This window comes from Ascaphus truei, chromosome 21 (genome assembly GCF_040206685.1).
Source record: "Ascaphus truei isolate aAscTru1 chromosome 21, aAscTru1.hap1, whole genome shotgun sequence".
Taxonomy (NCBI): Eukaryota; Metazoa; Chordata; class Amphibia; order Anura; family Ascaphidae; genus Ascaphus; species Ascaphus truei.
Window position 1 is genome coordinate 5,315,799 of NC_134503.1, and position 14,064 is coordinate 5,329,862.

Here is a 14,064-nt window from a genome sequence, read left to right on the forward strand (position 1 = left end):
CATCAGGCAACCACTCTAACATGTTTCGTCCAGGCTATGGAATTACACCTTGGTACAGGGATGATTTTAGCCCTTTTTTGGTATTTTCTTGTTTTGCATAGATCTTTGAATAGTGTGGGTCAGGGGAATTCTATACCTTAGAAGCCCTGCTTACAAAGTGTCGGACCTGCATATATTTAAACAACTTGGATTGTGGTAGATTGTACTTTTTCTTCAGTTCCTCAAACAGCATTTGTGTATCCTTCACTAACAGATCTCCCACCTCTAAAATCCCCCTATGACTTTAGCTATCATATCCCCGTCCTTGCATGCCGGGGACAAATCCTGGATTACCAAACAAAGGGGACATCACTTTATATTTTCTTTTGACCATCTGCCAGATTTTCAGAGTAAACCCGATCACCGCTGGCTCAGTCTGTTTCCCCATCCTAGGTCCAGTACCCGACCATACCAGAGAGGGTAGCCCAATTGTTTTTTTTTTGACTGAGCTCTCCAGGTCGACCCAGGCATATGACCCTCTCGGGGCGTGCCAATAAATCATTTACTTAATATGCGAGGCAATATAATATTTTAGAATATTTGAGACCTCCCTCCCTAGTCTCCAGCATAATTGACCTGGTTATTCTTGGTTGTTTGTTTTTCCAAATAAATTGCTTAATCGGTTTTGGATTTCTTTTATATGGGACAGAGATCGGTAGAGTCTGGAAATAATACAAAGGTCTAGGAAGGATATTTATTTTGACTTCCCATATGCTATACACTTCCTCAGGTCCTGGTAATTAAAATCACTCCCTGCGTACTCAATAACTGTCCTTCATACTAACCTCCCCTCAGGTACCAATGCTTTGCACAATACCCTCTAGCATTAAGGTACTAATGCTTATGCAGAGTCCCTAGTACTAGTTACACCACCATCACCACTCAGGTACTAATGGTATACACAGTCCTCTACCCCTCCCCAGGAAATAGCTATATCTCCCTCCACCATCAAGGTATTAATGCTATGCATAGTGCCCTTGCATCCCCCCAGGTACCTGTGCTGTTCACACCCTCCTCCTCCTCACTGCAGCACTCCCAGAAGTAGGACATGGCGCAGTAGCAAATTAACACAGACACGGAATAGTAGGGTAATGGGGCTAACCGCCCACACCAGGCAAGAGCAGAAGCACACCTCCAGCTTTGACTTCTGGACTTAGATCAATTCCAGCTCAACCCTGGTGGCCATTTTTGTTGAGCGCATCCCTTGTGCTTAAGCCTGTCAAACATGCAGGGTTAACCCCTGTTCAGGTGAAGAGCAATTAATTATTGGGGGGATAGGGGGTAAAATGGATTTTGCTCCTGCTCCGCATCAGCTTTTATGAATTTATTCTATCAATCCTTTTATTTCAGAACAATTCTGGGTGCTGTAATTTATTTAAAACAAAATATAATACAAATCAAAGCCACACTAAGGCAGGTTTATAAAGAGGCACACGCACTAAAATCAGACAAAGCTGTAATTTGACACAAAAGAATTGTATTAAACACATACAATAAGTAAAAGTGTACATACCATGCACACAAAGATTTCTGCCCATTTAGCAGTTTGGTGAATTTCAAAATACATTACTGGCTCTTCTGGCAGCAAAAGGGTTAATCTATAATTCTCAAAATGATTTTACAGAAGGTTTACACACAGCCTTTATAATATTTAAATATAACCCAGCCCCAGCATTAAAGCCCTGAAACATTTCCGGTGACTTTCCAACGCTGTATTTGCATCTCCATGAATCATTGTATAACATTCCCTTGCAATGTCCTGGAGTGTTAAGCAAGCTGTGAGAAAGGGGTTCTGTACATCGGTAAAGCAGTGAAAGACGTTCTCTGTACAGTAGATTCACTGGATACTGGGCTCAGTGATGTGCTGCATTTGCCTACAGAATGGGAGAGTTACCATCTGCTGCAAAACAGGGCTGAAAATGTTCATCTGCACAACCTCTAAACTCTTCTCTAGCATTGGGCTCAGTAACGTCTATTCATCTTTTTGAACTTCTCATAATGGTAATCGTCAGTGGCCTTCTCGTTGGACGGACGCTTGCGGTTGGGAGTAGCCCCTGCAAAGATCGAAATGAGCAAGAAGGAAATGAAACACCTTCATTCTCTCTCCCAAAAAACACAGAACATTACCAACCAAATAAGAGGGGTTTTACTGAGACCTGGTCCAGTGTCAGGTAGCCCTGTTCACCTTCAAATGGAGATTTAAAAGTCAATAGTGTGAAAAAAGATAATTGTTAATGAGGGTCTATGTATATTTACATGAAATACGGCAGTTTGGTGCATTCTACATATTGATCCAGAAGCAACAATTATAATACATACATTGTATGGGAGACAATATATTATTTTCAAATCTCTTCAGTTTCAACAATTGCTTAAAAATTCAGGAGAAGGGTACAATGATGGAAATAATATTCCTTTTGTCCAGAAACACAGCAAGTTTACAGTTAACCCCTGTTCTGGCAGAGGGGATAGCAACCCATTGTAACCCTTCTGGCAGGAAGGGGGTTAATTTTAGGCCCGAACTTCCTGCAGCCTGTGAATGGCGACACACTGGGCTCTTCTCCTCGTGTTGGACTTACGTTCCGGTTCTGGCTTCTCCGTGTCTCCTACACGAAGGGGTCGGGCCTTTGGTTCCTCCTTGTGACGTCTCATAGGGGTGTGCTGATCCTCCTGGTAAACTGGAAATAAAATGAGGGGGAGGGTCAGAAAATAGCAAACCCTTGGTGAGGAATAACTAGAAAACTGACAAAGCCAAAAACGGGCAGACAGAAAGGAACTCAGTTGCCTGAATGCTTAATTTCAGAGGCAAATGTACATACGATGTGAAGAACAGTGACCACTTCAATAAGCTTTCATCATTCCCAGAATCCTTTGTGAATGCATCACATTGATAATCAAACAGATGGGGCAGGCTTTCACGGTGCGTGGGGTACTTCATTGAATGTAGGGGCACCAATGAGGGGATATAGGATGGTAACAATGCCTACAATACATTCCTGCATGTGATATTACAAGCAGTAGTGGCTCTGAAATCACACATTGTATGAAATGTAAGCGCTGGGTTTAACCCCCAGAGGTGCCTGCACAGGTTGCAAAAACAATCACAGTGCCCAACTCAGTCTTCTTGCCTGGTGCATGCCTGCCCACAACCCTCATGTCCGATACTGTTACGTGATCATACATCGATTATGCTGCACATAGTTGACAGCCATATTCGTGGGTACGAAGGAAGTCTGCTTGTCCTTCTTCTTGTTCTGCTGTTCTGCTAGTAGCCGCGCTTTGGCCTCCTCCGTGAAAATGATATTCTTTATCTTTGCACTGAAACAAACGATATTATATATTCAGTAACACAACACATCAGACCCCTGCACAGTACATGTCCTGAGAGCTGCTGCAAATGAGCCATGATTAATTCATCTTATAAGGGTACAAAAATTCATAAAACCTGGATTCGCTCCTTCTGCAAAGTACAAAAAACACTCCACTATCTGTTTACAGGTAAATACATTTTTCTATACCCAGACACATCATTACTACGCTGAATAAAACAATAGGACAGAAGAGATGGACATGTTTTCCCCCTTAAGCAAGTCTTCCCACAAACACTGCCTTGTACACCCGTCTCTGCTCCCTGCAAATATATACACAAGTTAATTGGTATGAGAATAAGCTCAGTTATCTGCTCATCGTCAGGAGGCGCACTATAGTTTTGGCCATGTAGATACGTATCAGTTTAGATGCCGCTCAGCTATGTTGATGGAACACATTCGGAGCTGGGTCACCAGCTGATAATCAGAACACTTACTCAATCCCCAGGTCCACCTCTGGGATGCCGCTCAGCATCTGGTTGGACAACATCTCCTCTGTCTTCTTGGCGGATGAGACATTGATGCTGTCGGGTAGCTCGTACAGACAGTCCTCTGCGCTCTTCGGCTTCACCTTCTCTTCGTTTTCCACAATCCCTTTCCTCTTCCTCAGCTCTGTCTCTATGTACTTCATCCTGAGGATAGGAAAAGTGAGACAAGTAAAATTCACTCAGCCCTACATGAATCATTCTTAACCTCTGAAAAGAGATCTGCAGCACGGCATGTCTCTGTGACACCGGGCAGCTCTCTCCACTCCCATCCCTTCCCCTACGTACATGTCAGCATCTTCATCCCGTCTGTTCGTTTCTGCCGAAAAAGATGTTCCCAAGTTCAGATCTTCCTCTTCTCCCAATCTATTAAAAAAAAGGGACAGAAATAATTGTTTGCTTTGTTACACACACACGCACCTATAAAGGAGAAGATACATGCAAGACCATCCAGGCTGCTTCTTCCTACCTATCCTTGCCGTGGTCCTTCAGTTTTTTCATATCCACCATGCCTCCACTTTTGATATTGTAAGGGTCATCCTGTAAAAAGGAGATTGTTAGGCACACACTTTCCTTGCTTCTGACCTGAGGTCGCATCGGCTCGACCAACCCAACCGTCCCTATAAAGAGGGATGCTCAAACTATACTTTATGACTACTAAACTTCTGCAACCCAGTGTGAACTCCCCTTCCCCTCTCTACTCAATCACATTTAAGAGATGGAAGACCTTCAATGGTTTCCAGACCCCAGACAAGTCACACTAAACCTACCACCAGTGTTGAATCCTCTTCCAATTTTTCTCCCACCAGCAAAGCTGCAGCACTGAAATTAAAACACATATGCTTATAGACAAGATAAAACGAATGATGGCACATCATCACTAGACGCCTGGCGAGAACTTCTTGTTATATGAGCTTCAGCTCATTTAAATCGATTTTCTGCCAGAGGGGCCAACGACGTGTTGCTCCCAAATACACGGCTGATCCCCTGGAGGCTTAGAAAATTACTCCCAACTCACGCACTCAAACGTTTCTCAATATGGAGATGTGTGAGCTACATTAGGTTATTTTCTGTTATACAGAGACACAATATCTGTCAGACTTGGTTATACCAAACACCTCATCATTTAAAGCTGCAGACCAACCAATATCCTACATGTGTTTTTTAATAAATCAGTTCTGTACTATGAGAAAATACTTGTAGCATTGATTTTTTTTTAAAACAACTTTGAATGACTTTTTTAATGTATTATACTGTAGCAACCCATTTACAAAGTCACATCCCCTTCTGAAACAGGCTCTGACACACCCCTTTTTGAGCCCTGCCCTCTCCCTAGCAGTGCACCAATTGTATCTAGTGACTGCTTGGTCACATGATCTTCCTCCCCACAGAACTTTGCATCTTTGGTCCTCTTCTGCTGCACTGACAGCCATTTAGTGAACCCATGGGCCTAATCTTCACCGATCGATTGGCAATTTAGATAATTACTCATCGTATGGATTGTATTGATGCGCATATTAAAAGGGATTTTTTTTTTTTAAAACATCAACTTGAACTGCTGCTTTAATATGACCCACAGATCAGCCGGGAACGGTTCACTCAACAATCTCTCACCTCACACCGTTCGGCCTCCTCCTCAAACTCTGGACTTCTTTGGCTTCCTCAAGTTTCAGTCTGGAGGAAAAACATAAAAAAACTTTTCATAAAAATGTCTACAGCACCAGGGCAGCCTGCAGTGTAACATATAGCACCAGGGCAGCCTGCAGTGTAACATATAGCACCAGGGCAGCCTGCAGTGTAACATATAGCACCAGGGCAGCCTGCAGTGTAACATACAGCACCAGGGCAGTCTGCTGTGTAACATACAGCACATCAGCACCGGCATGAAACATTAACCACATGTGTTTATGACCCATAACTAACATGTTCAAGGGCCCCTATATATCACCCCTTCGCTACCAGAGGGGGCAGTGTAACGCATTGCATACCCCTTCAGCTCCAGGGGGGCTTGTACTGTTCACCCCTTTAGAACCAGAGGAGCAGAATCGACAGCGAATTAATGGTCCCAGCTGGGGACCCCTCATCTGTTTACTCACCTAACCTCCTCCGTCACCACATCGTCCTCTTCCTCTTCATCCGGGGTCGAGACCCGGCGCCTCCGAAAGTTCTTCCCCGCAGGCATCCTCGGTTACACCGCGATCCGGTCCCTCGCCTCTTCTGTAAACAGCAGCGTCCACACTACTTCCGGCGCGGCCTTGATGACGTACGATGTCCTTCTGAAGCCCGGGGGGCTCCGCCCACAGCTTGGCAGCGCGGGGCGGGGCTGAGCTTCAGCCGTCAACAGCTGCAGAGCCCGAGAGGGGGGGACCCGCATATACAGCGCAACATGGTGTCTATATGTGTACAGCACAGCATGGCATAGGGAGGCCGGGCAAGGTGAGTGTTATATAGGGGAGGGGGAGGTGTGTGTGTGTGTGTGTGTGTGTGTGTGTGTGTGTGTGTGTGTGTGTGTGTGTGTGTGTGTGTGTGTGTGTGTGTGTGTGTGTGTGTGTGTGTGTGTGTGTGTGTGTGTGTGTGTGTGTGTGTCACACAAACATTGGAAATGGCCTACACTGCTGTGTGTATGTATATATATTACACACACACACACACACACACACACACACACAGCAGTGTAGGCCCTTTCCAATGTTTGTGTTGTGTCAAGCTAACACATATATATATATATATATATATATATATCGAAAGCTCGCACAAATAAAAGCATTTCGTTAGCCACAGAACGGTATCATCTATTTATTTTTTGATTTTATATATATATAATCTCAGACTGGCACACACCTACAGACTAAAGGGCCCAAACAGGCATATACAAAGAGCCCTTACTGTGTGTGTGTGTGTGTGTGTGTGTATAATATATACACACACACTCTCACTCACACACACACTGTCAGCTTTGGTGCACAGACCCCCTTCCCCAACGATCCACACATCCCATGTCTTGTGCTCTTATCCCTGTATCAACACCACTTTGAGTTTCCTGCATGATGACGCCGTGGGTACATAGTTGAAGCCATTTAATAACAAGATAATGATGTTGAAACCTCCCTGCAAAGGGCAGCGTGGGCAGGTCACGTAGGTGAATCTGTGGTGTTATCAGTGTGGATCTCTGGGTGACGGGACGCACGACCTTCAGCGGCTCGTGATTCAGCATTTTCATGGCTTGTGGAATTGGTAGCTGTCTTGTAAATGGGGTGGGTGGGGGATTACAGTGGAAGCCTTGAATGCTGAGTAATTAGTGGGAAAGATAGGTTTGTGGGGCCTGCGAGACGTGAATGTGCTTATAAGTGGTATTTTTATTTCGGGAATCTCACGCAACAGACACATCCCACGTGCCCTGTGTCTGAACCGGCTCCACATCTCGCCATTAAAACATATTTGTAGCTGATAGGGACACTTAACCCCGCTGCTGCCAGAGGGGACTGCAACGTATTGCGGAGCATTATGTTGCTGGCAGCAGAGAGGTTAATATTGGCTGCCTAGGCTCTTGGATTATTTTGAAGTTTGTCCTACACACAAAATCAAAGTAGATCATTTTATAGGGACTTTCTTGTTCACGCCACACCCTGTTGCCAATGTAATTATGTTTAAAGAATGAGCAGCAGTCTTTTTTTTTGTGTGTTATTGTTTACAATGTTGCCACTGATCTAACTTGGCCGATGAGTGTGTATTTACATTCTTTTATTTGAAGTATTTGTTTATTTGGGAAGGAACATCGCCAGGTGCGAGCCCAACTCCGGATTGCCTCATTGCTTTATAAATCTGAGGTTACAGGAAGAGACGGTAACATCAATGTGTCTTTATGGAAATTACACATATGTGTATATATATATATATATATATATATATATATATATATATATATACACCCCTTTCATTCAGTGTCCGTGAGTGATGCATGTGATCCTTTAAGAATTCTACCAAAAACCAGGCAAATTATCATGTCTTCCATTAATTCTCAACCTTCGGCCGCGGTGGGGTGGGCTCAGGCTCCCATGTAACGTGTAATTTCCATAAAGACACGTTGATGTTACCGTCTCTTCCTGTAACCTCAGATTTATAAAGCAGTGTGTGTATGTGTGATATATATATATATATATATATGTATATGTGTGTGTGTGTGTGTGTGTGTGTGTACCGTCTAAGGCTGTGCTTATAGTGACAGCGACGCCACATCAAAACAAATTCATTGCCGCCGTTGCGTGCGCTTATAGTAAGTGTGGCTTGGTCGCGATCGCTGGAAGTCATCTCAATTTGTATATTCCAGTGACCGCAGCCTGACGTCACCGTCCCCGGCACTATAAGCTTGGCTGAGCTTAATAATCAAAAACGAATAGATGATACTGTTCTGTGGCTAACAAAATGCTTTTATTTGTGCGAGCTTTCGAGATACACTGATCTCTTCTTCCGGCGGTCTTCCCTGAAACACCCTTATTATCATACAGACAACCTCATAATCTCAAGATAATGATGGTGAGGAGTAAAGTATTCAACAGTACAACTGAATGCGGTACAAGACCATGCCAGGACGCAAGATGCAAAACCTGCGCAATGCTCCACAGAGCGGGCACAATACAAATACCACACAGGAATCTGGAGTACAAAATCAGAGGAAGGTTCACCTGTTCCTCTAGCAATGTCGTGTACCTCATGTACATGAAATGCCCACGGGGCTGTTACTACATAGGTGAGACGGGACAGGGGCTAAACAAGAGAATGAATTTGCATCACACGCGGAACAAGAGACAGTCCTGTCGGCGAACATTTCTCTGGCCATAAGATGAACGATCTGAAGGTGCCATACTCAAAGGTAATCTTAGAACACTGAAAGAGAGACGGTTGCATGAATACAAATTTATGCAACTGTTCGGGACACTTAGCGGTGGCCTAAACCGAGACCGCAGTTTCATGAGTCACTACTCTGACACAAGAGAACTTCCTTCCAATGAGTGCTAAGGGCCATGTCTATACATACTGCGCTATATGAATGCACACACAGCTGTCACTTACATATACATATGTACAATGTAATTCTATCCCTATACAGTATACCAATAGGGACCACATAGTATATACACACCAATAGTAATGCAACACCCTCTTACATTTCTACACCCACCCACACCATTGATATACACTCCCACACACACCTTTTTGTAAAGCGTTGTATACACTGAGGGTACTTTATAAATGTGTATATATACACACAAGTACTCTTACATCACTAACATTCAGGGACCATTTAACACCTTAAGTCATAAATCGCATAGGGGGAAGGGATAGGCTTCAGTTGGATACATTCCAGGGTGCACTGTTTTTAAGTAAAAACCTTTCTTGCTTTATCCATTGTAACATCGCCGGAAGAAGAGATCAATGTGTCTCGAAAGCTCGCACAAATAAAAGCATTTCGTTAGCCACAGAACGGTAAAGTCTATTTATTTTTAATGTGTGTGTGTGTGTGTGTGTGTGTGTGTGTGTGTGTTTGGTGCGCAAAGATGGCAATAAAGTATGTGTACCTAAAAATGCTGCCACAATGAAGTGCGATCCTGTGAATAACAGAAAGAGACCACATATGGTGAAGTACTCATAAAAAAGGTGTATTGCGCAACAGTCGCAGGCTACTTACAGTATAGCAGAGTAAAACCAGCATGTGGGTGTTTGCCACCACAGGGCCAATCAGAAGGACAGACAGAGACACGGCGTGTTCCTTTTCTCCTCCAATGTGTGCCGGCAAGTTGTTAGACTATGAGTCCAAATCTCGCGATCTTTCCTCTCGTGGTCTCTTTTCCGTGACGTCAGGCGGTGGAGTGGGATTCGATCAGCTGTTGAATGTCCCGTAGCAGAATTACGGTATATTTTCAATACACTGCAGTAGTAGCACTGGCAAATGCTCGATATATGCGCTGGTCATAGGGTTATACCTGAATTATTAACCCTACGTGCTTTGATTCTCTTGTAAAACACCACTTTCTCACCCTACCTTATCTACAGTACATCTGTGTTTTTTTTTTCTTTTTCTGCTTTCCTAACCCCTGTTTTAGCCATAGATTCTTTTGTTAATCAGTATTGCTGACCTGAGGAAGAGAGAACTCCCGAAAGCTTGTCCTATGACAAAGTGTTAGTCCAAATAAAAAAAGGTATCACCTAATACTGAAGATATATATTGTGTGTGTGTGTGTGTGTGTACATTTAAATGGTTTGTATGTGTATACATAGATTTTTGTGTATATACACAACATAAATGGTGTGTGTGATTTTTATATGTACTTAAGCCCTTGTCGATCTTCCAGGTACAGCGATTGCAGCTTCTCTTCTCCACGTCTCTCCAACACGTTTTCTGATTGCATCATCCCGTCGTACTTTTGGTTGTTGTCTTGGTATTTTGATAACCCTTGAAATCCAATCAAGTACCATCTGTGTCCAACAATGGCCATTTCTTGTTGAGATATGTTCGGCCTACCGCCATTTTAATTTTTTCACCATTGTGGTAAAGTCAGACTTTTTTTTTTTCGAAAACCCATTAATTATTTTTCCTGTCTCTTTGGGTGATACCCAGAATACATGTCAACTTCAGTGAGATGTCTGAATTATCTTTACATTGAGGTCCGTTTCACATCCATAAGCTAGCACAGGTAGAATATACTGTTCAAACACTTTTGTCTTGAGGCAAAGTTGGAGGTTCCCTTGAAAAATAATTTTGTTTCTTCCAAATGCGCTCCATCCCATCCCCATTCTGCTATTGATTTTTAGTTTGAGAGGTTCCCATCCATTGATACTCACTGGCCAAGGTAGACAATGTTTTCAACTTCTATTTCCATTCCATTTAATTTGCTCTTCGTAGAGTTGTCTTATTAGTTGGACATCACTTTGGTCTTCCTGAGATTCACCTGGAGATGTACCTTTTTTAGTTGCTTCGGTGAGTGGTCTGTTTTTGTTGCTGGAGCACAAATAACAATGCTATTTGCGAAGTGTATGTGACGCCAAGTATTCAACATTGATTTTAATTCCATTTTCTTCCCAATTCAATGTCTTGACAAATTCTTCGTGTAACTGTGAAAAGCTTTGGTGACACGGTGTCTCCCTGCCGCACTCCTTTTCTGATCCTGGTGACACGGTGTCTCACTGCCGCACTCTCTTGCTGATCCTGGTGACACGGTGTCTCACTGCCGCACTCCCTCGCTGATCCTGGTGACACGGTGTCTCACTGCCGCACTCCCTCGCTGATCCTGGTGACACGGTGTCTCACTGCCGCACTCCCTCGCTGATCCTGGTGACACGGTGTCTCTCTGCCGCACTCCCTTGCTGATCCTGGTGACACGGTGTCTCACTGCCGCACTCCCTCGCTGATCCTGGTGACACGGTGTCTCACTGCCGCACTCCCTCGCTGATCCTGGTGACACGGTGTCTCCCTGCCGCACTCCCTTTCTGATCCTTATCTTGCATGTGTCGTCATGTAATCTAATGGTTAATGTGGCATTGTCGTAAATGTCCCTTATAATATCAGTGTATGCTTCTTCACCACTTTGTCTTCTAAATGCATTTAAAGTGGCTGAGGTGTAGACGGTATCAAATGCTTTTTCTTAAACTAGGAATCCTAAAATAAGTGGTCAATCGTATTAATTACTTCGGGAAATTCATTTTTGAACAACTTGAATGTGGTCCATTGTGTTGTATCCATTGCGAGACCTCGCTTGTACTCCTGGCTGGGCAAAGTCCAGGGTCTGTGGAAGCCGATTAGTTGGTATCTTCGTAAAAATCTTGTGCAGTGCTCTGCCTTTTTCCATACAACTGGATTCACTTTTGGATACTCTTCAGCAAGAAGCATGCATAAGAAGCCAGAATCCACAAATTGTAAGTACTACCCCAGTGGTTCTTCAATTTTTTATCTTTTAACCTGGGGTGAGGATTTACAATTATACCACAGTTGCTCATGGGGTTTATACCTGTGAGTGGTGAGGAGAACAAGCCATATCTGTTTTCATAGGCAGATATTAGCTCTATTATCCTCTTAATTTCCACTTCATCCAGGTACATTTACCCCCACATTTGAGCCATGGACATTATTAGTCAAACAAGACTTTTTGGTGTATGTATGTATCTTATCTATTACAATCAAGTCATACTCGCATTAATTATTATATATTTTTTGGCTTCACCACTAAACTATTGCTACTTCGCCGCTTACTCTGAAGCACTGTGTGTGTTTTTTAAACTATTCTATTTCTCTTGTGACTTCTTTAAGCTTTTGTTTTCTTCCATAGTTGTCTTCATCATATCGCGGTTACATTTTCGTATACCATCACTTATATGCGTGTGTTTGTGTGTGTATATGTGTATATATATATGTATGTATGTATGTATGTGTGTGTGTATGTGTATATGTGTATATATATATACACACACACACACACACACACACACACACACACACATATTATAATCCTAAATAGGAAGGTAGACAAGGACCGCAGGGGACCGAAATGTTGTAACAATAAAACTCTTCCTTTTTTTTTTTATGCCGTTACGAGTGGGTTCTACCTTCGGCTTCTGGCAATGTACCGTACCTCTTCCACTATAGAAGTAATAGTGCCTTCGCTGCGTGTGTGTGTGTGTGTGTGTTACACGCAAAGCACTCCTTTCAAACAATATCATGCATATATTTGATAGACTAGCACACCTGAATCATTAACATCTCAAGTTATTGTAAAGTCATCAACGTTTCAGTCCCCAACGGGACCTTTCTAAAGATGGTCTTGAGAAAGGTCCGTTGGGGACAAACGTAGATTGAGATTTGACTGATCCAGGTGTGTTGGTCCTCTATTGTGTATGTGTGTGTTGCTGTTCCACCCTCTTAGCTCTGTACAAGTTATATTATTAGTAACAAATGAAGTAATGTGCTCAGAGATGCTGAAGTAGCTTTTATATGTGGAGGAGTTGTAGAATTCAGTATGAACAACGGAAGTAGTGTTGTTGAACAATTGACACTGTCCCATTATTTGTATTGTGAAACCGTGTAACTCGTGATCGGAAAACCAAACCTGCATCATTCGTGTTTCTGCAGGTGAGGATCACCTTTTTATATAACTTCTCTCTTCATGTAGGTGCCCCCGACCTGGTGAGGAGCGCTCCAGGTTCCTGCCTCTCTCTGCCCGGGACACCATGGGGGAGGCTGACAATTTCTGCTCTCACCTGGACTCCTTGGGAGAGGTCACCAAGGAGGATCTTATCCTAAAATCCAAGGTCAGGCATTGCTGCAGGTTTGGGGGCTGGAGGGGTTGGTATATTTGCAGACACACCTGTAGATGTGTTGGCGTGTGCTCAGTGGCGGATTTCCCATCAGGCCCGGGCCTAGGGCAGCAAAAATGTCCGCCCCCATAGATATTTGACCCGCTCTTGGGCCTGATGGGAAGTCACTTGGCTGTTGCAGGCACCTCCTTACCTGCCGTTCTCCTTCTCCTTCTTCTGAACCGCAGCGTCAAATGACGCAGCGTATGACGCCAACGTGGCTTCATGATGTCGCTTTACCATAGCAATGCGACGTCACGGAGACGTCCACGTCGTCATTTGAGGGGGTGGCAGCAAGGAGGCCACAGCTAAGTGCCTGTGCTGTATGTGTATATTAATAGTTGGTGATGTATATCTCATAGCAGAAGACAGGTACCTTCACATCCCTTATTCAGAGCCCTGCAGCAGGTGACAGAAAGGGTTAGTATAACCATATGGAACTGCAGGTATCACACAGAGAAGGCGCTGTCTTGCCAGATATGTCTGTCTTCAATGCAGGGACAGCAGCGCCCTCTGTCTGGGAGACACAGCACTGGAGCCTGAGAGAGGAAGAAGGGAGAGTTGGTGATAATGTGGCATTAATACTATAAATTGGGATATTTGCAAATGTTCATTGGTTGCGACGTTCAACAGGACTCTGTATGTTCATGGTACACGTGTGCGTCCCTGCATGTGTTTGAATCTGTGAATGCGTGTTATATCAGAGTATTGGCATGTCTCTCAGCTGGTAAGCGCTGTGGTGCAGGGCTCCTTTTCTCGCAATGTAAGTGTTTGGTGAACATTCCCGGGATTGTGCTTAGAACTCCCTGTATTTTAACCCCTTCACT

The 14,064-nt window shown here is 43.8% G+C and overlaps 2 protein-coding genes across 7 annotated transcripts in view; one reads left to right on the forward strand and one right to left on the reverse strand.

The window, feature by feature from the left end:
• USP20 (ubiquitin specific peptidase 20) overlaps positions 1 to 14,064 on the forward strand; it is a 122,515-nt gene that overhangs the window by 89,611 nt on the left and 18,840 nt on the right. For 2 of the 6 annotated variants that reach the window (XM_075578642.1, XM_075578647.1), the window contains exons 1-2: positions 6,176 to 6,328; positions 13,054 to 13,192. In XM_075578642.1, coding sequence (XP_075434757.1) covers positions 13,112 to 13,192 — 81 coding nt within the window. In that variant the 5' untranslated portion in view covers positions 6,176 to 6,328; positions 13,054 to 13,111. Of the gene's footprint in view, positions 1 to 6,175; positions 6,329 to 8,397; positions 8,763 to 9,657; positions 9,803 to 13,053; positions 13,193 to 14,064 lie in introns of those variants that run through there. The other 4 variants (XM_075578643.1, XM_075578644.1, XM_075578645.1 and 1 more) reach the window with 3 other exon arrangements.
• On the reverse strand, positions 1,500 to 6,160 carry C21H9orf78 (chromosome 21 C9orf78 homolog). Its single transcript, XM_075578684.1, has 9 exons — positions 5,989 to 6,160; positions 5,507 to 5,566; positions 4,663 to 4,714; positions 4,362 to 4,432; positions 4,181 to 4,258; positions 3,845 to 4,039; positions 3,221 to 3,357; positions 2,619 to 2,717; positions 1,500 to 2,093 (listed from the first exon to the last, which is right to left on the reverse strand). Exons 1-9 carry the CDS (start codon positions 6,072 to 6,074, stop codon positions 2,002 to 2,004), a joined length of 870 nt encoding a protein of 289 aa, XP_075434799.1. The 5' UTR covers positions 6,075 to 6,160; the 3' UTR covers positions 1,500 to 2,001.